The sequence below is a fragment of the Narcine bancroftii genome, chromosome 2 (genome assembly GCF_036971445.1).
Source record: "Narcine bancroftii isolate sNarBan1 chromosome 2, sNarBan1.hap1, whole genome shotgun sequence".
Lineage (NCBI taxonomy): Eukaryota > Metazoa > Chordata > Chondrichthyes > Torpediniformes > Narcinidae > Narcine > Narcine bancroftii.
The window spans coordinates 184,842,167-184,869,306 of record NC_091470.1 but is presented as its reverse complement, the minus strand read 5'-3'; the positions used below and the strand labels follow the sequence as shown (position 1 = coordinate 184,869,306).

Sequence of the window (27,140 nt, the reverse complement as noted above, 5' to 3'; positions counted from 1 at the left end):
TTCACAATGACCAAGTGAACCTAAGGCCATCTCCACTGGAGTTGAATCAGGAATGCAGAGCTCTGTAAAGCAAGGAACTCTGAGCTTGCTCCGCACGTGCCACCCACACCTCACTGCTGGGCCTTTCACTTTAGAAAACGTTGTTAATCTTTAATTGGACATTCAAACTTCAGCCGGGGGTTGTATTGATCCATTTGTGTAAGTACATTGCTTGACCCCAACCCCCCAAAAAAAAGATATACACACACACACACACACACACACACACACACACACACACACACACACACACACACACACACACACACACACGCAAGCATACACACACATGCAAACATAGACACACACATACACTCACATTGCACAAACATACACACACGCGCACACATAAATACCCAAAAAAAAGATACACACACACACACATAAACACATACACACACATGCATGCACACACATACATGCACGCACACACACCACACACACACACACACACACACACACACACACACACACACACACACACACACACACGCACGCGCGCACACACACGCTTTTTTTTGCATTTTCTTGCAGTTACATTCACGGACGTCAATTCCTGCACACATTCAGTGGTGAGGTAATGTTGGGGGTGAGAAACGTGCAAACCCCACCGACAGCGGCCAAGGTCAGGATCAATCCCGGAACCCTAGAGAGGTGAGCCGGCAGCCGCGGGTGGGTCCTGGCACCCCTGAACCTCCATGCCTCAGCATCGCGCCCGAAGTACCTCTGACCACCTGCTCCAAGACCCTGGCCCCTGGGTTCAGCTGTGACTGCACCATCGTGGCAAGATCAACATGGGACAACGTCTTTGGTGAGGGAGTGAATGGGCCGGCTTCAGGAGATACGCAGCATTGGGGGTTCTGCCAAACTTTATAAGTGAGCTATTAGTTGGTACGTTGGACTTTTGCCAGTGCGGACAGTATCCACTGTGAGAAAGTCGGGATTCAATCATCAGATGTCCTCTTGGATCTTGAGCCTTGTCTCTGCGAGCAGAATCGGACCGTATTGGGAGCCCCATCTGTGCTCAGTCCCCCGACCTGCTCCACCCAGTGGCGACGGGTTCAGAAGATGTGGTGGTTCTTGTCACTGTTGGCCCTTCGCCCAGGTACGTCTCCCCTGGCCTCAGATCTGCCCCTCCCGCCCCCAAATCTGCCAGCCAAGTGGATAATCCCCGGACCGGTGGGAACCCTTCCAAAGTCTTCCTCCCTGGGGAAGTGAGTTTGGACGAGGGCTGGTGGGCGGCCCATGAGCCCCAGAGGATGTTATCCCAATCCAAACACCCAGGATCGCTACCTAGGGTGGTCCACCCAGCCTCTAATAGCCCGCAGAAGGAGGTCATTCGTCCTTCCTGCCTGTCCTGGGCAACTCGAGACCAATACTCTGGTGTTACGCGAGAGAGAAAATGCAATTGATAGCAAAAACAACCTAATGGACCAGTGATTCTCAACCTTCCCTTCCCACTCACACACCACCTTAAAGAATCCCTGACTAATCACAGAGCAGCGATGGCCTAGGGATTACTTAAAGTGGGATGTGAGTGGGAAGAAAAAGGTTTGAAAACCACTGCTCCAGAGAGACGAACCCAGCATTGGGAGAGGGTTTAAAAATTCAATGTTGGAGAAACTCAGCAGGTCAAACAGTGAACTTTATACAGCAAAGATAAAGATTCAGAACTGATGTTTTCCTTTTATGAGCCAAAAAAAAGGCATTTTGACTCCACTTCAATGAAGGGCTCAGGCCCGAAACGTCGGTGATATACCTTTGCTACATAAAGGACACCGTTTGGCCTGGCGAGTTTCTCCAGCGTCCTGTTTCTACTTCAACCACTGTGTCTGCAGACTTTCATTTTTGACTCCATTGGAGGAGGGTGGTTTTTGTTCCATTGCTCGGTTCCCCTTAATGCGGCAGATTTTGAAGATTACTTCCATCCAACCCACCTCCAAGAGGTTAAAATAAACCCCCCTCCCCACTCATTACTCTACCCTCTGGATTCTGTCACAATAGCGTGGATCTTCCCAGTGGCCACCCACTTCAAATCTCCGTCCCATTTCCCCTTCCCGATATGGTCCCAGGCGCCGGCCAGACCAAGTCCACCCACAAGCTGGAGCTCCTCATCCTCCATCCGGGCCCTCCTTCTCCGACTGGACGGCATTAACACCGACTTCTCTGTTTTCTGGTAAATCCCCTCGCCTTCTTAGAACCACAGAACATCACAGCACAGAAACAGGTCCCATCAGCCCTTCTAGTCTGTGGCAAAGCATTTTATTTTGGCCTCGTCCCACTGACCTGCACCCAGCCCATTGCCCTCCACACCCCACCCATCACTGTCCAAATTCTTCTTAAATGTTACAATGGAGACCGCATTCACCACCTCAGCTCGTTCCACACTCCCATCGCTCTCTGAGTGAAGAGGTTCCCCACCATGTTCCCCGTAAACTTCTCCCCTTTCACCCGTGACCCATGTCCTCTGGTTTGTATCTCACCGACCCTCAGCGGGAAAAGCCTACCTGCATTTACTCTGTCAATCCCCCTCATAATTTTAAATACCTCTATCAAATCTTCCCTCATTCTTCTGTGCTCCAGGGAATAAAGTCCTAACCTGTTTAACCTTTCCATCTAATTCAGTTCCTGAAGTCCAGGCGACATTCTAATAAATCTTTTCTGCACTCTTTCTAACTTATGAATATCTTTTCTGTAGTTTGGTGACCAAAACTGCACACAATGCTCCAAATTTAGCCTCACCAATGTCTGATATAACTTTTACATAATTTCCCAACTCCTATATTCAATACTTTGAATTATGAAGGCCAATGTGCCAAAAACTCTCTTTACAACCCTGTCCACTTTCAGGGAATTATGTATCTGTATTCCCAGATCCCTCTGTTCTACAACATTCCTCAGTGCCCCACCATTCACCGTGTACGGCCTTTCTTGGTTTGCCCTTTCAAAATGCAACACCTCACACTTGCCTGCATTAAACTCCATCTCCCATTTTTCAGCCCATTTTCCCAGCTGGTCCAGGTCTCCCTGCAAGCTCTGAAAACCTTCCTCACCATCTACAGCAAATCTGCAGATCCAATTTACCACATTATCATCCAGGTTGTTAGAGACTACAAATCACAATTGTCCCAGCACCGAGCCCTGAGGCCCGCCGCTAGTTGCAGGCCTCCGGTCTGAGAAGCAGTCGTCCACCACTGCTCTCTGGCTTCTCCTGTCCAGCCATTGTCGAATCCAGTTCATTACTTCACCATGAATATCGACCGTTGGAACCTGCCTGACTAACCTCCCATGTGGGACCTTGTCAAAGGCCTCTCTAAAGTCCACACGGGTAAAATCCACATCCTTCGTCCCCCGCCACCTTTTCTCCCAGATTGCACTCTCTCTCCATCCTTCTCATAGAGACACAACCAATTCTCATGTTTCCTCTCATCGGATCCAGTATTTAATTTCCATATCTTCTTGTTCTTTCTCGCTCAGGCCTGAAACGTCTTCTCTGGGTGCTGCGAGACCAGCTGATTTCCTCTAGTGTTTACTGTGTGTGTGTTTTTTTCTGCATTTCACCGCAGGCCTGATTTTGGCTGATGATACTCTCTACATCTCCCCAATATCCATGAGGCGCCGTGAAAATGAAACGGTGACACTAGACTGCTTCACCTCCAGGAACCTGGACGACCATTTCCTGGTCTGGGGTTCCGCCAAGCCCACCGACAAGATGATCTCGTGGATCCTGTACTGGACTCCGGGATCAACATTGGCGCTCCACGCTGTGCCGGGGACGGAGAGGTTCACTGGTTCCAAGAATTGGGCCAGCAAGAGGTTCTCCCTCACCATCATGGGCTTGCAACGGGACGATTCTGCTAGGTATTACTGCGGCAGCTCCAACAGTTACTTCCCCTACAGCACTGACTGGAGCGGGTGCGGAGTGACAGTCACCGTGGACCCTGGTAGGTACCCTCACATTTACCGGACTGCGGCATACCAAGAGTTCCGGGCGTGAAGAATCAGCGCTGTGTGTGGGAGCGCAAGCATATGGGCGTATGGGGGACAGAGGGGTAGATTTGCCTGAAATTTTTACACAGGGCCTGGTCTGCACCCAAGACGCCTCACATCTCAGCTCTAGGCCCGGACACAGGCCGCTGCCTCTTCCTCGAACCGGCTGCCAGCGCAGACACCGGGCGCAAGAGGGCTGTCCCAGACTGCTCCGACCCCGCTCACCTCCATCCCCAGGCCCCGGGCTGCTTCACCATCCAGGGGAAGGCCTGTTGCTGTGGGAACGATGTTGGGTGATGCCACGCCAATACACGGCAAGCCCACTGCGAGTCATTCCACCCATCAGCAGCAGTCCTGTGCCCGGGCGGCGTGGCGTGTGCGCACCGACGTCATGGAAGGCCCTGAACACTGATGCTGAGTGCCGTTACCCCAGCAATGAGCGGGTTCCTGGAGGAGGCCGCGGACCTTGGGTTGGAGGTGAGATGTGGGGCGCCCCGGGGGTGAAGGACCCCAGGGGTGGGACAAGGTGGAGCTGGGCCGCTGTCATTATTAATTTGATTCTCTTTTCGCTTTTCTCTGTCTGATTTTTTTTTCTCATTGCTTTGCCTGAATTTTCCCCACTATTTTGTCCGAATTTGGGAGGGAAGTTGCCCCCACCCCCAGCCCAGTGAGTACAAGTCCTGTTGGGACAGGAGAGAGGGATTTCTGACCAAACACACAGATGCTGGAAAAACTCAGCTGGTCTCACAGCTTCCATTGTAGGAACAGATATATTACCGACATTTCAGACCTGACCCCTTCCTCTAGGTATGAGGCATCTGAAAGAAAGTCTAGGGAAAGAACAAGATTCCGAGAGCAGTTTTGGGCTCTTCATTTAAGAAAGGATGTGCTGACGTTGGAAAGGGTTCAGAGCAGGTTCACAAGGATGATTCCGGGAATGAAAGTGTTATCATATGAGGAGCGTTTGATAGCTCTTGGCCTGTACTCATTGGAATTTAGGAGAATGGGGTGGGGGGGTGGGGAGGGGAGGAATCTCATTGAAACATTTCAAATGTTGAAAGGCGAGGACAGAGCAGATGTGGAAAATTTTTTCCCCATGGTGGGAGAGTCCAGGACAAGAGGGCACACAACTTCAGGATGGAAGGCTTAGATAAGTTTCTTCAGTCTGAGGGTGTGAATCTGTGGAATTTGTCACCACAGGTGGTTGTGAAGTGGTCAGGTCATTGAGTCTATTTAAGGCAGGGGTTCTTGATCAGCCCTGGGCATCAGAGGTTCTGGGGAGGCCAGACAGTGAGGCTGAGTCAGGAAATGGATCAGCTCATGATTAAATCACAGGGGCAGACTCAATGGCCTCCTTCTCCTATGGTCTAACAACTGCAGAACCCACCATTTTTTATCAGTTCCATTCACCTACGTATTAGTCTCATGGAGGCAGTGGAGACGACCTCAGTTAATGTATTTAAATACAGTTAATGTATTTAAGACAAGGTTGGATAGACAAGGTTGGATAGATATGAGAAGGGAATTAATGAACATGGGGAACAGGCAGGTCAGGGGAGATGAGCCCATTGTCAGATCAGCCATTATCTTGATGAAAGGCAGAGCAGGGCTCGTCGGGCCGGATGGCTGACTCCTGGTCTTGTTTCTTATTCTCCCTGAATGTCAGTACCTCTGCAATAGGAGTGGTGATCCTAGCCCATGGGCTTGTGTGCTCTCTCACCAAGACCACCCGTAAATTGGAGGAACAATACTTGATTTTCCATCCAGGCGCTCTCCACATCGACCTCTCTGGTTTCTGCTGCTAGCCCACTCCCCATTCTCCCTCCCTTCTCTTTTCCCTGTTCTTCTTTTCTCTTGCCCTGCACCCCCTTCCCTCTTCATTCACAGGGCCATTCCCCCTCCCATCTGCGTGTTTGCTGGTGTACCCTCCCTCCCTTATCCACCTATTATCTCCTGCCTTTGGGACTGTGCTTCCCCCCCACCCCGCCAGCTCATCCTCTCCCACCATCGTATTCTGCCTACATTTTGTTCATACCTCGATGAAGGTTTGAAGCCCGAAATGTTGGCGATGCATCTTTGCTACCTAAAGTTTGACCAGCTGAGTTTCTCCAGTGTTGTGTTTTAACGAACAGACAGTTGGCCATGTAGCGCCTCAGGAGAGAGCCACTGAGGTTCCAGGTCAAGGCATTGACTGGGCCTCCCTCCCATGCATTTATAACCCTCACACTCACACACATTTTCTCTGTATCTATTGCAATGGAATATTGTCATCCTTGAAGGTTGACCCCATTTCTCTTCCACAACATGGCCTGGGGAGTTCTGTTTCACTTCATGTGGGGAGACAGTGGTATCACTAGAATTGGTCTCACTCTGTCCGGTAACAACCCCATGGACCTCCTCCCATACCAGGCCAAACAGAATCCTTAGTAACATTTGTTTTGTACCATTGTTACTTGTAAATGGTAATTCCCATATGAAACATTTCTCAGATTTTATGAATACAATCAACAAGACTGTTTTCTACATTATTAGTAATTGAGCGGAAGCCCTTTTATGATTTTTCTCCTTATCTTTTAATTATTGCTTCATTCTCAGAAACACTATTGATCTCGGTCCACAAATACTAATGACTCCAAGATCGTAGCTAAAACACCAGAAGGTTTAACCAAAGCGGTGACTCTAAAAACACTGGCAGCAACAAAAACAACAGCGCTTGCTTATGCAGACAAAACCACAGGATTCGAAACATTGGCTCATTATGACAGCTCTGACTGGAGGTTCAAAATGTAAATGAACATTGAGTTTTCGCCTTATGGGTCTATTGATCCATGTCAGTTGGGCTGACAAAAAATAATTTTGTTGTTATAACTAACGACAGGGATATCTTTATAAAAAAGAATCAATTTCTGCTGAAACACTGCACAAAAATTTAGGTGTCATCCTCTCTGATGGTGTCACCTGGTGAGGTCCGCACCCCCCCCCCCCAGGTGATGCCAATGTTGCCTGGCGTTTCCGGAGATTTCTGTTTCATTTCACGTGGGGAGAGGATCTGCCGGGTGATTTCCACTGGCTCGGTTAACATGGCTCTCTCATTGCAGCCCCTCCGCAGTCACCTCCCGTGGTTCACCTTCACCAGCCGCGGCCTGAGGACCTTCTCCAGCAGGAGGATATCACTTTGCTGTGCGTGGCAGAGGACTTTTACCCTGAAGGCATCTCCATCTCCTGGTCAGTGGATGGGCAGGACGTGGATGAAGGGGTCTCGCAGACTATGTCCTTGCTGGAGCCCAACGCGACCTTCACCGAGATGAGCAAGCTGACCATTGCCACGGCCCAGTGGACCCAGGGCTCCGTCTATAGCTGCCACGTGTCTCACAGTACTCTCCCTTCACCTGTCTCCAAACATGTCAGCAACACTGGTAAGCTCCCCTTTTGTCTGTCTCAGTGCCGGGTGGGGTGCAGACCAGGTGTGGCTGGAAGATGAGACCTCCTGGCACTGCCTGTAGTTCAGGACACTCTGAATCAGAATTTATTGTCACGAACAAGTCACGAAATTCGGGGTTTTGCGTCAGCATCACAGTGCAAACGTTCATATTATAACCATCTTACAACATTACTATAGAAAAAAGAGTGCATGAAAAGTCAGGCAGTGTCTTTGGTTCATTGATCATTCAGGAATCAGATGGCAGAGGGGAAGAAGCCATCCTTGTGCCACTGAGGGCTTGTCTTTAGGCTTCTGGTGGTAGCAGAGTGAAGAGGGCATGGTCTGGGTGGTGGTGTGGGTCTTTGAGGATAAAGGGTGCTTTATGAAGACCTTCTGGAGTTTATTCTTGCCCTGAGAGTTGGCGCCTCCGTATCAGGCAGTGATGCAACTGGCCAGAATGCCAGGTTTACGAGAATCTTTGGTGCTTCTAAAGCAACTGCTACTGTTGGCGCTTTATTCCCTTCTACTGCATGAATTAAGTTAATAAATTTACAAATATTGTCTGTTGTGCGTCTTTTTTTGATAAATCCAGTTTGGTCTAGATTTACCATTTTCGGTACATACTCTGCTAATCTGTTTGCTAATAGTTTAGCTATTATCTTATAATCTGTGCTAAGTAAAGATATTGGTCTATATGACGCTGGTGTGAGTGGATCTTTCCCTTGCTTTAGTATTACTGTAATTATTGCTGTTTTACATGAATCTGGTAAGCTTTGTGTTTTATCAATCTGGTTGATTACTTCCAGGAGGGGCGGAATTAATAAGTCTTTAAATGCTTTATAGAATTCTATTGGGAATCCATCCTCTCCTGGTGTCTTATTATTTGGTAATTTTTTTATTATCTCTTGTATTTCTACTATTCCAAATGGCTCTGTTAATTTATTTTGTTCCTCTATTTGTAGTTTTGGTAGTTCAATTTTAGTTAGAAATCCATCTATTTTCCCTTCTTTCCCTTCGTTTTCAGTTCGGTATAATTGTTCATAGAATTCTCTAAAGTTTTCCTTGATCTCCTTTGAATTATATGTAATTTGTTTGTCTTTTTTCCTTGATGCCAATACCATTTTCTTAGCTTGTTCTGTCTTAAGCTGCCATGCTAGAATTTTGTGCGTTTTTTCCCCTAGTTCATAATATTTCTGTTTTGTCTTCATTATGTTCTTCTCCACCTTATACGTTTGTAGTGTTTCATATTTTATTTTTTTATCCGCCAATTCTCTTCATTTAGTTGTATCTTCCTTCATTGCTAATTCTTTTTCTATATTTACTATTTCCCTTTCCAACTGCTCTGTTTCCTGATTATAGTCCTTTTTCATCTTGGTTACATAACTTATTATTTGCCCTCTAATGAATGCTTTCATTGCATCCCATAGTATAAACTTATCTTTCACTGATTTCGTATTTATTTCAAAATACATTTTAATTTGTCTTTCAATAAATTCTCTAAAATCCTGCCTTTTAAGTAACATGGGGTTTAATCTCCATCTATACATTCTTGGAGGGATGTCCTCTAACTTTATTGTCAATATTAAGGGTGAATGGTCTGATAGTATTCTAGCTTTATATTCTGTTTTTCTTACTCTATCTTGCATACGGGCTGATAACAAAAATAGGTCTATTCTTGAGTATGTTTTATGTCTAGCCGAGTAATATGAATATTCCTTTTCCTTTGGGTGTTGTTTCCTCCATATATCCAAAAGTTGCATTTCTTCCATCGATTTAATTATAAATTTGGTTACTTTGTTCTTTCTGTTAATTTTTTTCCCAGTTTTGTCCATATTTGAATCCAAATTCAGGTTGAAATCCCCTCCTATTAATATGTTCCCTTGCGTATCTGCTATCTTCAAAAAGATATCTTGCATAAACTTTTGATCTTCTTCGTTAGGTGAATATACATTGAGTAGATTCCAAAACTCCGAATATATCTGACATTTTATCATTACATATCTCCCTGCTGGATCTATTATTTCCTCTTCTATTTTAAATGGCACATTTTTACTAATTAATATAGCTACTCCTCTTGCTTTTGAATTATACGATACTGCTGTTACGTGTCCTACCCAATCTCTCTTTAATTTCTTGTGCTCCAATTCAGTTAAATGTGTTTCTTGCACAAATGCTATATCAATTTTTTCTTTTTTCAGTAAATTTATCAGTTTCTTCCTTTTAATTTGGTTATGTATTCCATTAATATTTAAAGTCATATAGTTCAACGTAGCCATTTTATACTTTGTTTATCTTCCCTTTCCGTTTCTCCATCATTACCTTTCCTTCTTATCCATTTCTGTTTTCTTGTTTTGAACCCTTTATAAGACAACATTCCTAAAACATCCAACATTTTCCTTATTCTCCTATTTAAAACTTCTTTAGCCCCAATCTCCCCTTCCCCTCCTGAGTTGTCCTTTATCCCTTGTCGGACAACCACATCTCCCCTCTCCATTTGGATTTGCGAATTCACTCGCAAGCGTCAGCTGATTTTGCAGTGACCGTAACTCCTCCCCCAGAAAAGATTTCACTTTTCATATGTAACAAAGGTCACTCTTTTAATTCCCTCCTTATTCCCTCCATTCCATTTCCTTCCCTTATTAATTCTTGTCTATACTCTCTATATTTTCCTCTAAATACGGATACATTCATGTATGCACACTATACATATACACACATATACCTCTTTACCCACATACATATAAATCGTGGTCATTTTTACTTTTATTACATGTCTTCATCTCTCTGCTTGTTTTGTAGTTGTTCTGCAAATTTCCTTGCTTCCTCTGGATCCGAGAATAGTTTTTTTCCATAAGATCGTTTTCGCTGTAATGAACTCCTTCCTCTTCTTCCGGAGTTCAAAACTTATGTGTCTTTTTAGTTCGCAGTCTTTTGTACTCTCGTTACACGTCTTCATCTCTCAGTCTATTTTGTAATTGTTCTGCAAATTTTCGTGCTTCCTCTGGATCCGAGAATAGTCTGTTTTGCTGTCCTGGAACAAATATTTTCAATACCGCTGGATGCTTTAGTATAAATTTATACCCTTTCTTCCATAAAATCGCCTTTGCTGCATTGAACTCCTTTCTCTTCTTCAGGAGTTCAAAACTTATATCTGGATAAATGAAGATTTTTCGCCCTTTGTACTCCAGTGGCTTGTGTCCTCTCTTACTTTTTCCATTGTTTTCTCCAGTACCTTTTCTCTTGTAGTATATCTTAGGAATTTTACTAAAATAGATCTTGGCTTTTGTTGTGGTTGTGGTTTAAAGGCCAATACTCTATGTGCCCTTTCTATTTCCATTTCTTGTTGTAGTTCTGGACATCCTAGGATCCAATCTTTTATAAACTCTCTCATATTCTTGCCTTCTTCATCTTCCTTAAGGCCCACTATCTTTATGTTATTTCTTCTGTTATAATTTTCCATTATATCTATTTTCTGAGCTAACAGTTCTTGTGTCTCTTTAACTTTTTTATTAGATTCCTCTAATTTCTTTTTTAAGTCCTCTACCTCCATTTCTACTGCTGCTTCTCGTTCTTGCACCTTGTCCATTCTTTTTCCCATTTCTGATATGGTCATATCTATTTTATTCATTTTCTCTTCTGTATTGTTTATTCTTCTTCTTAAATCATTAAATTCTTGCGCTTGCCATTCTTTAAATGACTCCATGTATTCTTTAATAAGAGAAAGTATATCCTTTATCTTGCCTTTCCCTTCTTCTTCTATTTCACTGTACTCTTCCTCTTCCTCTTCTTCTTCCTCTGGGTTGGCCATCTGTTGTTTCTTTGTTGTCCTTTTCTTCTCTTCTTTCTTGTTTTCGTTGTCTTCTATGTTCTCCTCTTGCTGCAGGTGTTCTGCAGCTGTCATTGCCGGCTGTGGAGATCGACTCCCCAGCTGGTCACCCCTCCCGTCGGTGTGTTTTTTTGCATGTGCGGTTGCGCACTTTTACTCGGCTCAGCGAGCCATTTTTGTAGTCCACTTTCTACCGACCTGAGGGAGCGGGTTTCTCTCTCCACCGCGGGCCTCTTCGAACAGGTAAGGCCTTCTCCTTCTTCTTCCGTTGTCTTCTCTTCCTCTCTTCTTACCGTTGGTTTCGATTTTTCTTTTTTCGTCGCCATCTTCTTTCCACCTTTATACTCACTTTACTTCAATTTTTATTTTTGTGCCTTTGTATTTTCCTTTATTTTTTCCGACTTTTCTGGAGAGGGCTGGAGTTCACCGTCCGGCCACTACTCCATCACGTGACTCCTCTACGAGAATCTTTGGTGACGTACTGGATCTCCTCAGACGCCTCACCAAGTCTAGCCGCTGGCAAACCTTCTTTGTGATTGCATCAATGTGGAGGCTCCAGGACAGATCCTCGGAGATGTTCACCCCCAATAATTTGAAGTTCTTGACCCTCTCCGCTATCGAGCCCTCGATGAGGACTGGGGTTGGGTTCCCCGACTTGTTCAAAGAACAAAGAAAAGTGAGATATCCAAACTGTAAGATTCCTTTTAAGGTTGTCACGTTTTGGGGAGATGCGGTCAGTGTAGTGCTGCTACTGCGCCAGCAACCCAGGTTCACATCCTGCGCTGCCTGTGAGGAGTTTGCTCGTCCTCCCCGGGTCTGCCTGGGCTCCTCCAGCTGCCCCTCCCACCCTTCAAGACATACCAGGATTGTAGGTTAATTAGGTGCAATTGGGCGGTACAAGTTTGTCGGCCTGAAGGGCCTGTTACCCTGCTGTAGGTCTAAAAAAATTGTACCTGTCCATACAACGAAGAAATGAGTGGTTTAGGATGATTGAATTACTTATAGGCGCAAGTACTTGAGAATCACTACCAATTTCGATCATGTTTCTTCCTCTAAAGTGTTCACAGTTTCAGAGTAAAATCAAAAAGTCACGAAGAAATGTGTACAGACGTTCCCACTTTTTTTGTTAGTATATGTGATTTTTAGAAAAATACCAGGAGTGAAAGGGTTAATGTATGAGGAACGATTGGCGGCTCTTGGACTGCACTCATTGGAGTACAGAAGGATGGTGGGGGGCGGGGGAATACCTCATGGAGGCATCTCGGACGCTGAAAGGCCCAAACAGAGTAGACGCGGCAAGGATGTTTCCATGGTCGAGAGGGACATCCAGGACAAGAGAGCACCACTTCAGGATAAAAGGGTGTTGATTTAAAACAGAGATGTGGAAAAACTTCTTTGGTCGGGGTGGGGGGTGGTGAGGGACGTGAGTGTGTGGAACCTTTTTGCCATAGGCGTTGTGGAAGCGAGGACCTTGGGTGTATTTAAGGCAGAAGTTGATAGGTATTTGATTAGTCAGGGGTTTACAGGGAGAGGCCAGGGAGTGGTACCTCTATCTATTGATTTAGGAAACCTTCCTGAATACATTTGACAAACTCCAGCCTTTTCCAGCATGTGGAAAGTTAAAATCTCCTACTGTCACAACCTTTATTTTCTGCAGTCGTTTGCTCTCTCTCTCTCTCTCTCTCTCTCTCTCTCTCTCTCTCTCTCTCTCTCTCCCTCTCTCTCTCTCTTCAGCATTGCTCCTCCAATTCTTAGTGACTTTTGGGTGGTCTATGAGTGTGGTCATACCTTTTCCTATTCCTCAGCTTCCCCCATATAGCCTCAGGAGACGAATCCTCTGGGCCTGACCTGCCTGCACACTGCTGTGCTACTTTCCCGGGTGAGCAACGCCACTCCTCCCCCTTTCATCTCCCCCATTCTATTGCGAATAAAGAAATGTGAGCCCAGAACATTGAACTGTAAGCCCTGCTCCTCCTGCAACCAAGTTTCACTAATGGCCACAATGTCATCATTCCACTTGCCAATTCCCGCTCTAGTCCCGCCTGCCTTTCCTACAAAACTCGTTTTATTAAAATAGATGCATTTTAGAAAATTTCCACCATGTACAACCCGTTGACTTCTAACAGTGCATGCAATGTTTACATCATCTGTTCTCTCCTCCACTCCTCTCTCTACTCTGGCCCTCTGGTTCCCACCCTCCCAAGAACAGCACTTGCAAACCTTCCGCAAGGATATTAGTCCCCCTACAGTTCAGATGCCAGCTGTCCCATCGGAACAGGTCCCATCTTTCCTGGGAGAGAGCCCAATGATCTAGAAACCTGAAGCCCTCCCTCTGAACGATGTCTTTGGCTGCATTATGGGCAGATGGCGGGCATAGCAGTCAGCGCGACGCTGTTACAGTGCTGGTGACCAGGACAGGGGTTCGAATCTGCCTGGAAGGAGTTCTGTATGTTCTGCCCGAGTCTGCGTGGGTTTTCCACCCGGGGGTCTCCCACTGCTTGAAACGTGCCGGAGGTATAGGTCAATCGGGCGTAATCGGGCGATCTGGCCTTGTGGGCCGAAAAGGGCTGTTACCGTGCTGCATGTGACTATCTTTCGGCAGATAAGATGACCTTCAGACAAGATGAGACGCCAATTTCAGTCTGAATTTCATGGTTTTAGCTCATATCAGTGGTTTAAGATGGCCCCCAAACATAATAGTACAATACGTGTGTGAAACTGAGCCAGTAGGTGGGCGAAGCACCGTTTCAAAGCGATTCGCGGTTCAGTCTGTCGCCAGCTTCTGTCTTAACCAGTTTAAAACATTTTATTAAGTTGTTACTTTTTGTTACACAAATGGATGTCTGCAAGAACAAGCCATGCATGAAGAATGGAATAATTGGATAATGAATGCTGAAAAATCCTTTTTCTTTTTAAAATATTTTTTATTGTTGTTTTACAATATAAACACTCGAACAAGGCGCTACAGTTTTCAAAAAAGAAAATAATTGAAACACCATACAATATTAACATCATAACAAAATTCCGAGCACAATAAAAACAATAAGATTTAAAAACAATAGAAAAAAAATAAAGAAAAAAAATCCCCAAAATCTTTATAAATCTAAACCTCGAACACTAATTAAAGATACATGGGAATCAGGTGACAGGAACTTGAAACCAGATAGCACCAAAGAATCTAGACACCCTCATCTGTTAGGTTATGATCATGGTCCATAAATGGGCCCATGTCTTCTAATTCCCCGGCGTTAGGGCAATGGCGCTCTCAAATTATGTCATGTTTCAGTTTAGTAAAGCAATGAGAAGCTGCACTTTTGGTACCTCCGTTAAGTTTGAAGAGACTCGCCATCCCATTCTAAACTATTTTCGTAGGAGTTCATCTGTATTTTCACTTTATCTTCCAGACTGTCCTGGATTCATGTTATTTTTTTAATTGGTAAGGACCAGATAAATAGTTTGTACTATCTGTTGGGATAAATCTTGGTTTAGGCCACTTGGCCTTGTTTTTAATTCATTTGGGTAGGTTACATGGGATTTTAACAAGATTTTTTTTCTCTCCTTTTTGGATATTCCGAATTGAGGAGAAAGGGTTAGCATTGTTCAATAGGTTGTTATGTTACACATTGTATTAAAGTATTGCAACATATTGATGTTTCTGTTTTTACTATCAATTCGAGATTCTATTCCCCTCATGTATTATAATATGTTTAATAAAAAGATTGAAAAGAAAGTTAATATTTGACGCTTTAAGGTGATAAAAATTTTTTTTCTAAATTTAAGAAGACATAATATAATTTAACCGTGGTGTTTGTGTAGGTGGGGTATCATTTAACTGTTGTGTATGTGTACGTGGGGTATCATTTAACCGTGGTGTATGTGTAGGTGGGGTATCATTTAACCATGGTGTTTGTGTACGTGGGATATCATTTAACCACGGTGTTTGTGTAGGTGGGGTATTATTTAACCATGGTGTTTGTGTAGGTGGGGTATCATTTAACCATGGTGTTTGTATAGGTGGGGTATCATTTAACCTTGGTGTTTGTGTAGGTGGGGCATCATTTAACCGTGGTGTTTGTGTAGGTGGGGCATTATTTAACCGTGGTGTTTGTGTAGGTGGAGCATCATTTAACCATGGTGTTTGTGTACGTGGGGTATCATTTAACTGTTGTGTATGTGTAGGTGGAGTATCATTTAACCATGGTGTTTGTGTAGGTGGGGTATCATTTAACCATGGTGTTTGTGTAGGTGGGGTATCATTTAACCATGGTGTTTTTGTACGTGGGGTATCATTTAACCATGGTGTATGTGTACGTGGGGTATCATTTAACCATGGTGTTTGTGTACGTGGGGTATCATTTAACTGTTGTGTATGTGTAGGTGGGGTATCATTTAACCATGGTGTTTGTGTACATGGGATATCATTTAACCACGGTGTTTGTGTAGGTGGGGAATCATTTAACCATGGTGTTTGTGTAGGTGGGGTATCATTTAACCATGGTGTTTGTGTAGGTGGGGTATTATTTAACCATGGTGTTTGTGTAGGTGGGGTATCATTTAACCATGGTGTTTGTATAGGTGGGGTATCATTTAACCGTGGTGTTTGTGTAGGTGGGGCATCATTTAACCGTGGTGTTTGTGTAGGTGGGGCATTATTTAACCGTGGTGTTTGTGTAGGTGGAGCATCATTTAACCATGGTGTTTGTGTACGTGGGGTATCATTTAAGTGTTGTGTATGTGTAGGTGGAGTATCATTTAACCATGGTGTTTGTGTAGGTGGGGTATCATTTAACCATGGTGTTTGTGTACGTGGGGTATCATTTAACCATGGTGTATGTGTACGTGGGGTATCATTTAACCATGGTGTTTGTGTACGTGGGGTATCATTTAACTGTTGTGTATGTGTAGGTGGGGTATCATTTAACCATGGTGTTTGTGTACGTGGGATATCATTTAACCACTGTGTTTGTGTAGGTGGGGTATCATTTAACCATGGTGTTTGTGTAGGTGGGGTATTATTTAACCATGGTGTTTGTGTAGGTGGGGTATCATTTAACCATGGTGTTTGTGTAGGTGGGGTATCATTTAACCATGGTGTTTGTGTATGTGGGGTATCATTTAACCATGGTGTTTGTGTAGGTGGGGTATCATTTAACCATTGTGTATGTGGAAACTGCCAAAATGTTTGGCCTGGAAGTAGGCCTGAAGAAAATTGAGGTCCTCCATCAGCCAGCTCCCCACCATGACTACCAGCACCCCCACATCTCCATCGGGCACACTAAACTCAAAACGGTCAACCAGTTTACCTATCTCGGCTGCATCATTTCATCAGATGCAAGGATCGACAACGAGATAGACAAAAGACTCGCCAAGGCAAATGGTGCCTTTGGAAGACTACATAAAAGAGTGGAAAAACAACCAACTGAAAAACCTCACAAAGATTAGTGTATACAGAGCCGTTGTCATACCCACACTCCTGTTCGGCTCTGAAACATGGGTCCTCTACCGGCATCACCTACGGCTCCTAGAACGCTTCCACCAGCGTTGTCTCCGCTCCATCCTCAACATTCATTGGAGCGACTTCATCACCAACATTGAAATACTCAAGATGGCAGAGGCCAACAGCATCGAATCCACGCTGCTGAAGATCCAACTGCGCTGGGTGGGTCACGTCTCTAGAATGGAGGACCATCGCCTTCCCAAGATCGTGTTGTATGGCGAGCTCTCCACTGGCCACCAAGACAGATGTGCACCAAAGAAGCGGTACAAGGACTGCCTAAAGAAATCTCTTGGTGCCTGCCACATTGACAACCGCCAGTGGGCTGATATCACCTCAAACCGTACATCTTGGCGCCTCACAGTTCGGCAGGCAGCAATCTCCTTTGAAGAAGACCGCAGAGCCCACCTCACTGACAAAAGACACAGGAGGAAAATCCCAACACCCAACCCCAACCAACCAATTTTCCCTTGCAACCGCTGCAACCGTGTCTGCCTGTCCCGCATCGGACTTGTCAGCCACAAACGAGCCTGCAGCTGACGTGGACATTACCCCTCCATTAATCTTCGTCCGCGAAGCCAAGCCAAAGAAAGAATGTGTAGGTGGAGAATCATTTAACCATTGTGTATGTGTAGGTGGGGTATCATTTAATCATGGTGTTTGTGTAGGTGGGGTATCATTTAACCGTTGTGTATGTGTAGATGGAGAATCATTTAAACATGGTGTTTGTGTAGGTGGGGTATCATTTAACCAACCGCTGCAATCGTGTCTGCCTGTACCGCATCGGACTTGTCAGCCACAAACGAGCCTGCAGCTGACGTGGACTTTTTACCCCCTCCATAAATCTTCGTCCGCGAAGCCAAGCCAAAGAAGATGTGTAGGTGGAGAATCATTTAAACATGGTGTTTGTGTCGGTGGGGTATCATTTAACCATTGTGTATGTGTAGGTGAGGTCCTCCATCAGCCAGCTCCCCACCATGACTACCAGCCCCCCCACATCTCCATCGGGCACACAAAACTCAAAACGGTCAACCAGTTTACCTATCTCGGCTGCACCATTTCATCAGATGCAAGGATCGACAATGAGATAGACAACAGACTCGCCAAGGCAAATAGCGCCTTTGGAAGACTACACAAAAGAGTCTGGAAAAACAACCAACTGAAAAACCTCACAAAGATTAGTGTATACAGAGCCGTTGTCATACCCACACTCCTGCTCGGCTCCGAATCATGGGTCCTCTACCGGCACCACCTACGGCTCCTAGAACGCTTCCACCAGCGTTGTCTCCGCTCCATCCTCAACATCCATTGGAGCGCTTACACCCCTAACGTCGAAGTACTCGAGATGGCAGAGGTCGACAGCATCGAGTCCACGCTGCTGAAGATCCAGCTGCGCTGGATCGGTCACGTCTCCAGAATGGAGGACCATCGCCTTCCCAAGATCGTTTAATATGGCGAGCTCTCCACTGGCCACCGTGACAGAGGTGCACCAAAGAAAAGGTACAAGGACTGCCTAAAGAAATCTCTTGGTGCCTGCCACATTGACCACCGCCAGTGGGCTGATAACGCCTCAAACCGTGCATCTTGGCGCCTCACAGTTTGGCGGGCAGCAACCTCCTTTGAAGAAGACCGCAGAGCCCACCTCACTGACAAAAGGCAAAGGAGGAAAAACCCAACACCCAACCCCAACCAACAAATTTTCCCTTGCAACCGCTGCAATCGTGTCTGCCTGTCCCGCATCGGACTTGTCAGCCACAAACGAGCCTGCAGCTGACGTGGACTTTTTACCCCCTCCATAAATCTTCGTCCGCGAAGCCAAGCCAAAGATGTGTAGGTGGAGAATCATTTAAACATGGTGTTTGTGTAGGTGGGATGCCGTTTAACCATTTTACACATGGAGGTGGGGTATTTTCTATCCATTTCATCAATATTTTATGTTTGTCCATCAGTGAAGTAAAAGATAAAATTTGGTTTTGAGTTGGAGTTAGTGAAACATCATCTTCTTGAAATGTTCTGAAAAGTGGAATTAAAGGGCACCGATTTAATTTGATATTGTTTCAATAATTTGATAAAGTTTCAATGTTGCCTTTCCAAAATTTTTCTAGACCAGGGCAGGTCCAGAGCATGTGAACCAAAGAAGTGTCAAGAATAGCTGCTTTCGTGCACGAACCTGTTGGTTGCCATTTAAAGTAGTCCATAGAGTTCATGTCTGAACTGGGAAGAAAAGGCGGGGGAGGGTGGAGGGAAAGACAAGGCGAGCAGGTTTCGTGGAAAGCAGTAAAGTCAATGTTAATGCCATCTGGCTGGAAGATGCCCGGACGGAAATAAGGTGGTCAGTGTGGGATTGGACATATGGACAGACATGGGAGCATGGGAGTGTGATCCAGAACCGAAATGGTCGGCTACTGGGAGGTCGTTATGGTTGGGGACGGAGATGAGGTGCCCGGCGAAGCGAACTCCCAATATGACCGGTCTCTCCGATGTCGACAAGGCCAGAACGGAAGATCTCGTTTTCTTTCAGATATAACTTGTCTAGGTGACAAATGTAAAATTTGTGACATCTCATTGATCCATGTTCCGGGCTTGCCTTCATCTAGAGAAACCCTTTACGGAAGTTGGGGCTGGGTCTGCTGCATCCCTTGATGTGCTGTATGAATTTGTGATCAATGTATAGTGAATTATCCTCCTCTTTATAACCTCACATGACCTGCTCTCCAGCATGTTGGTGTGTTGCGCCGTTTCATGTTCCTCTCTCGGGTACCTCAACCCCTTTGCCACAGGAAAAGCTCTACATCGGAGAGACAGGTTGCAGGTTGGAAGATCGCTTCGCTGGGCACCCTGTCTCCGTCTGCAACCACAGCGACCTCCCAGTAGCCAACCATTTCAGTTCTGAGTCACAAGCCTGAACCGTCTGTGATGCATCTTTGCCATTGCTACATAAGGGACACTGTTTGACCTGCTGAGTTTTTCCAGCTTTTTGTGTTTTTACTTCAACCACGGTGTGTACAGATTTTTGGGATTTACTTCCAACGCTGTCTCTCCTTGTAACTGAAACCACCTGATTCAGGTTAAAACCCATGAATTTCATTCACTTTCCCACCCTTAAAACCTGTAGTTCTATGGAGTGAGAGGGCTCATGAATTGGATCAGGGAAAATATCCCTGGGATATGTTGTCGGGTCCTCTAATTGTATAATTGTGGTTGTAGCAGGTCAGTATTCCAGGACGCCGAAGGTGTACGCTTTGCCCCCGAGCTTCGAGGAACTGGATATGACGGGAAAGGCCACCGTTGCCTGTCTGGCAGCCGGCTATTACCCCGGTGAAATCTCCTTCCGCTGGCTGGCTGACAGGATTCCAGTGCTGGACAACATCAAAAGCTCTGCACCGGTTTTGTACGGCAACGGCACCTACTGTTCCCGAAGCGAGCTGGTGGCATCCAAGGAAGAGTGGAACCAAGGCACCGTTTACTCGTGCGAGGTTCAACACGTCTCGGTGCCACATGGGGTGGTCCAGAGCATTTATAAGACAAATGGTAGGAGAACTCAGTGCTTTGCCTGTTCCTGCCCACCCCCCAGCTTTCCCCTTGCTCATGACACATCGATCCCAAATCTAGCAGAATCGGAATCTATTGTCACGAACAAATCGCAAAATTCATTGTTTTGTGGCAGCATCACAGCACAAACGTTCACATCAACTACCTTACAATAAATTAATAGAAATAGTGCCTGATAGGTTAAGGGATTATGGTTCAGGAATCTGATGACAGCGGTGAAGAAGCTGTCCTTGAGCTCATCTTCAGGCTCCTGGACCCTTTTCCCCTGATGGCTGCAGTGTGAAGAGGGCCTGGGTGGTGGTGGGTCCTTGAGGATAGAGGCTGTTTCTTGTAGATGGAGTGAAGGCGGGTGCCCGTGATGTTGCAGGCCGAGTTAACAAGAATCTTTTCTTTAGTTCCTTAGTATGTCATCTAAATATTCTGTTTGTACCCGTACGTAAACACTCGGGATTTGTTCAACGTTTAACCAATATCTTCGAAACAGTGAGATAGCTTGATGTTGAACTCAAGGCTTGAGATGATCGATGGAGTGTTGAAGATGACACATGCAATGTTATCGTTCATTTCTAGAGGAAGGGCAGGTATGTGATGTTGAGACTCTACAGGGCACTGGTGAGACCCCACTTGGAGTTCAGTTTTGGCTGGTTTATTTGAGAAAAGACATGCTGGCGTTGGAGAAGGTTCAGAGAAGATTTAGATTCCAGGTTTATTGTCAGAGATCACATACAATCCTGACATTCTTTTTCCTCTGGGCGTGGCAGAACTCTCACTTATTGGTAGTGCAAAAAAATGTACACATGTAAAACAAATAAAGAAATGTTAACAAACTGACTGTGCAATACAGAGAGAGAGAAAAAAAATCAATAAAGTGCCAAAATAAAATGATCCCCTGATTGAGTTTGTCATTGAAGAGGGGTTCCTGAACCTGGTGGTACGAGTCTTGTGGCACTGATACCCCTTTCCTGCTGGCAGCAGCGAGAACAGGGCATGCGCTGGGTGGGGTGAAAGGATTAGTATATGAGGAATGTTTGTCGGCTCTTGGACTGTTCCCATTGAAGGAACCCTGTAGAGGTATTTTGAATGCTGAAAGTCCTAGACAGAGTAATTCCCCGTTGTCGGGGAGTCTAGCACAAGAGGGCACTACTTCGGGATAGAAGGGCGACAATTTAAAACAGAGATGCAGAAGAATTACCTTTGGTCAGAGAAACGTGAGTCTGTGGAACTTGTTGCCATGGGCGGCTGTGGAAGCAGGGTCCTTGAGGCAGGGATTGAGAGGGATTTGATCAGCCAGGTTACGGGGAGACAGCAGGGCTGAGCGGGGAAAATGGATCAGGTCATGATTAAATGATGGGGCAGACTTGATGGGCTGAATGGTTTAATTCTGCTCCTATTGTTGAGGGGGGGCTTGCTGTGTACCAGTTCTTGCCGCTGGTTGTAAATTGGTTTGGGGTGTCCTGAAAGGCGCTATAGAAATGAAACTGAAAAAAACAATGCAGATGATGTAAATCTGAAATGGAAACAGGAAAGTACTAAGCATCACATTTGACAAAGCGGTCAGTGCAACACTGCTACGACGCCAGTGATCGGGACCGGACCTGGAGTTCAAATCCTGCACTGTCTGTAAGGAGTTTGTACATTTTACCTGTGTCCCCACGAGTTTTCCCCAGGGGGGCTCTGGTTTCCTCCCACCCTTCAAAATGTACTGGTGGGGGGGGGGGGTTCAATTGGGCTCATGGGGTTGCCTAACTTTAATGTCTCTCTAATCTTTCTCCATACTCTAGATGTTGTAAGCCACGCAACATCCTTGTAAATCTTCTCTGCACCCTCTCCACCTTATCTATATCCTTCCTATAATTTGGAGACCAGAACTGAACACAATACTCTAAACTTGGCCTCACCAATGCCTTAAACAGTCGCAGCATCACTTCCTAGAGAGTGCGAGATTCAAACCCCGGTCCTGATCGCTGTAAAGGCATGGTGCTAACCGCTACTCTGACTGTGCCGAATGTGGGGCCAATTTTAACATTGAAGGAAAATTTGGACTACTCCAAGGATGGGAGGGCGATGGAATGTGCACAGACCCACTGTGGGTCAGTGGGATTGGGCAGAATTATAGTTTGGCTCAGACTAGATGGGCTGAGGGTCTTTCCTTTGCGGTATGGTTTCGGGACATCCCATTGTCGGCCAGGCGATCGGCCAAGGTGATCAGCCATCCCACCGAGCCTCCAACCCCCAATGTTTTGTTTTCCGCTTCGGGCAGAACTGAACTTCCGTCAGCCAACGATCACCCCTATCAGACTCCAGACGGACGACGAGGTCCGGGATCAGAAGGTGACGTTGGCCTGCTACGTCTCAGGCTTCTACCCGGCTGACATCTACGTGACCTGGAGGACGGAGAGGGATTTGACGGAGCTGGACTGGGTCAGCAATTTCCCGGTGGTCCCAGATGCGAGCGGGACCTACAGCACGGCCAGTCAAATGACCATCCTTCTGGCGGACGTGAATTCCTCGCTCACGTACGTGTGCGTGGTGGGACACGAGTCCCTCTCCTATCCCATAGAGAAGTGGTTCCAGATCAGGTAAGCAACTGCCTCCTTTCGTTTAGGTTCGCAAGGAAGATTCTTGGAATGAAAGAGTTACATGAGGAGCGTTTGACAGACCTTGGTCTGTATTGGTTGGAATTTAGGAGAATGAGGGAGAGATTTCAAATGTTGAAAGGTGTGGACCAGACTAAACATAGAAAGATTGTTTCCCCTGATGGGAGAGCACAGGTCAAGAGAGCACAACTTCAGGACTGAAGGGAACCCGCTTAGAACAGAGAAGCGGAGGAATTTCTTCAGCCAGAGTGGTGAATCTGTGGGATTTGTTGCTACAGGCAGTTGTGGAGGCTGGGCCATTGGGTGTATCTGACAGAAATTGATAGATTCTTGATTAGCCAGGACACCAAAAGTTCTGGGGAGAAGGCCCAAGCAGTGGGAGGATTGAACGGCTCCTGATTAAGTGGCAGGGCAGATTTGATGGGCTGAATGACCCATTCCAGCTCCAATGGCCTTTTGAAATTGTGCCCAGCTGTTGTCCAGCAGGCAGCAGAAGAGAGCCGGCCTTCCATCAGACCGGTTATGTGAGAGTGGGCCCGGCCGCCATTTAGACCCTGTCCCAAGACCCCAGAGACCCGGGTTCGACCCAGCCCTCAGGTCAGAGTTTGTATGTCTCCCCCATGGCCTCGGTCCTTATTGGAAACTGCAAATTGTTTCTAGTCCAGTCCTATAGGGATTGGTAGATGCCGGATAAATGTATTTTCCGGTTGCTTGAGAATTTTACAATGGCTAACTAATCTGTATTAAGAGTTTAAAAGACATAAATACTACACTGTATTTACAGTGAACAAACTTCACTTGCGTGAATATATAAACCTTTATTTTCAGTCACGTTCTTGAAAACGTTTAACCGTTGCTGCATCTGCAGGTTTCTCCCCCTCCAAAGATGAACAATAACATTATCGATAATTAACCCCCCACCCCCACCAAGTTTACAGATGAAGCTTCTGACCGGGGGTGACTCTTATTCAGCAGGATAAGGAGACACTTTAAGAACGTCACCCCAACGGTGAGCTGCATCGACCGGCGCTTCATCCTGGGCGACGCCGATGCTGATTCACAGGACTTTATCCAAACAGCTGCTACGAGCAAAGCCCGACCAAGGCATTTGAATATTTGCTCCAAACTTCACCAAAGGTTTATGAGTTACTTCAAAGAAGATTATTTTAACAATTTTAAACATAGTGTTCTTTTTTACCTATTAATTTATTTTAATTTTTTTCAATTAATTTTCTTCGATTTTTTTTTCTGCTGGTTGCTTGAGGCTGCTGGTTGCCTGAGTTCAGGATGCCAGGGGTTTTACTGTGTTTAGGTAGTGTGTATTTGAGAAGACATGCATGAACTTGACGAAAATGAAAGGCCGGTTTCTCGGCAACCAGCAAGTTGGTGGGCCTGGTTTCCATGGGTAACGCACGGTACATGTTACAGGAGGCTCTGCGGCACCCGGTGTTCCTAGGCGGCCCAATCTCAGAGGCGAAGCAGGCCTGGGACTGGTCAGTACTTGGAGGGGAGGCCGCCCAGTGACCCCAGGTTCTGTGAGGGGGTGCTGGACGAAGTGGCGACTCTCTACCCGCCTTGCGGTGAACATAAGTTTAAAGAATTTCCTGTAAATTCTAAATGTAGTATTTTACGAGACAATAATGGAACCTTCACCTTTAGCTTCAGTCAAACATTCCACCGAGAACTGTTTGTGGTTGGAGGTGGGAGAAACACGACTGGCTGCAGACGCTGTGATTGTAGTTAAAAACAATAAAAGGCTGGAGCCGGTCTATTCAGCATCCATAGGAGGCAAAGATATAGTCTTGATGTTTCGGGCCTGAGAATGCCTGAAAATGGCTCACATTCTCCAAGGAAAAATCAAAAGGCAGAAACAGGAAAGATCAGAACGTCTCAGAATTCAAACAATGGGGAAAGAATCCTGACCAACAGCAGGTGTTAAATTGGATGTGATCAGGAGCGAGGTGGAATTTATAAGATCTGTGCAGAAGGAGGCAGGGAAGGGAGAGACGACGGGGGAAGAAGGGGATTTTAACCAAAGCCGGAGAAGTCGCCGTTAATGCCGTCTTGTTGGAGAGTACCCAGTCGGAAGGTGAGGTGCTCTTCCTCCAATTTATGGGTGGTCTTAGCCTGGCAGTGTGTGAGACCATGGGCAGGCAAGGAAGTGGGATGGACTCCTGTCTCTGAGCCCTGTATCACGACATCCTTGGGAGGTAAAGACGTGTTACCGACCCTTTCCGTGCCTGAGCCCTTCTCAAAGGGGTGAGCAAAGAGCAGGCAAACATCAAAGATGCTGGTGTGAAGGCATGAACAGAAGGAGGAGGAATCCAGACCAACAGGCACAAGGCGCCATGACGGTGCTGTGCTAACCGCCATGAAAGAGGGGTAACCATGAAAGAGGGGTAAAAACTTAATTGCGGTCATTTGGAAGCAATAAGTCGGGTAGTGTTGAGATCAAGACCCACTCCAGAAACTTCAACATGCTCCCGACAGTTGAATCCTGAGGTCAAAAAAAGTCAAACACTCTTAGATTGAGATGTCTGGGATGGGAGGTTAAACAGAGGCTTTGAAAGATCTTATTATGCTCTTAAAAAAAAGAGCATACCTAAATTCATTTGTGGGCACCTGACTGTCCCCAGACTGGGATCTGTGTTTCCCATCTGACAACTGATAGGCCTCCGAAATGGTTCACCCGTTTTGAAATCCCCTGAAATTATGAAAGGCACTAAAGATGGTCTGTCCACATCGATGATCCGCATGATAACGAGGTTAATTGGATCAGTAAGTTTTCAGAGATTGTGTGCATCAAGGAAGGTTTTCAGAGCTTGCAGGGGGAGATCTAGACCAGCTGGGAAAAATTGACCAAGAAATGGCAGGTAAAGTTTAATGCAGACAAGTGTGAGGTGTTGCATTTTGGAAGGACAAACCAAGAAAGGACGTACACAGTGAATGAGTTACAGGGAAAGCTCAAACTGGTTAGGACTTTATAGAAGAAGGTTGGCGTAGTGGTTAATGCAACACCATTACAATCCCAGTGAATGGGACCGGAGTTCGAATCCCGCGCTGTCTGTAAGAGTGTGTACATTCTCTCTCCGTGCCTGTGGGTTTTCTCCGGGGGATCCAGTTCCCTCCCACCGTTTGAAACGTACCTGGGGTGTAGGCTAATTGGGTGGCACGTGGGCCGAAATGGTCTGTTTCTGTGCTGTAAGTCTAAATGAGAATAGATTTAATAGAGGGGGATAGTCAGAATAAATGTAGGTTGGCTTTTTCCACCGAGGGTCGGTGAGATACCATATAACCATATACCATATAACCGTTTACAGCATGGAAACAGGCCATGTCGGCCCTTCAAGTCCGTACCGGTTCACTTGAACAACTCCACTAGCTTCTCCGCAAACTCCTGAGGAAGTAGCAAACCAAAGAATATGGGTTAAGGGGGAAAGAGGAAAAGTTTAGGGGGAACATTGTGGGAAACTTCTTCACACAGAGAGCGGTGGGAGTGTGGAATGGGCTTTCAGCTTCAAGCTCGATTTTAACACTTAAGAATCATTTAGTCAGGTCCATGGATGGGTATGGTCAGTGAAACAAGGTGGAATAATAGATCGGCACAAATTAGAAGGGCCAAAGGGCCTGTTTTCAGTGCTGTCATGTTCTGCGGATCCATGGTTCTTAAGGCTTCGTTCCTGACCTTCGAGAGGTAAGAGTTGGGTACAGATGGGAGGGGAGGAGAGAGAGAAACGATGGGGTGGGTGGGGTGGGGGGAGAGGGATAAGATCTACCCCTTCCTCCATCCTCTCCTTCCCCCCCCAAACTTTTCATTCAGGTGTCTCCTCGTTGTTGGAAAAGAGCCCAGGCCCCGAAAACGCTGCTCCCCCTTTTACTTCCGTGGCCGCTGTGCGACCTGCTGGGTTTCTCCTGAACAGTGGTGTCCGATCCTCGGGCAGCGCCTTCTTTAAACTGTTATTTCTCTTTCACCTAAGGATTCCTCGGACAGAGACGCCAATCACCCAGAAATCTCAGCGATCTCAGCCGACTTAATTGGATTGGCACTTATCTCGGGAAGAGTTTGCTGGCCGCAGCCATTTAAACATTTGCTCCGTTGCGATCAAACTCTCTTCAATCCCGTTAATGAAAGGCAGGCCCGTTTGCTTAATGAACTGTTGGCCTCCGAGATCCCCCCTCGAGGTGTCACAATCTTCAAATAAATCATTAATAATTCTGTGA

At 46.0% G+C, this 27,140-nt stretch overlaps 1 gene segment (V, D, J or C); it reads left to right on the top strand.

Moving 5' to 3' along the window:
* Positions 1-275: 275 nt before the first annotated feature.
* LOC138754756 (Ig heavy chain C region-like) lies at positions 276-27,140 on the top strand. The segment is given in 6 exon segments: positions 276-1,144; positions 3,606-3,983; positions 7,128-7,445; positions 19,981-20,301; positions 22,583-22,901; positions 26,897-27,140. Coding segments are annotated over 6 exon segments (1,431 nt in total).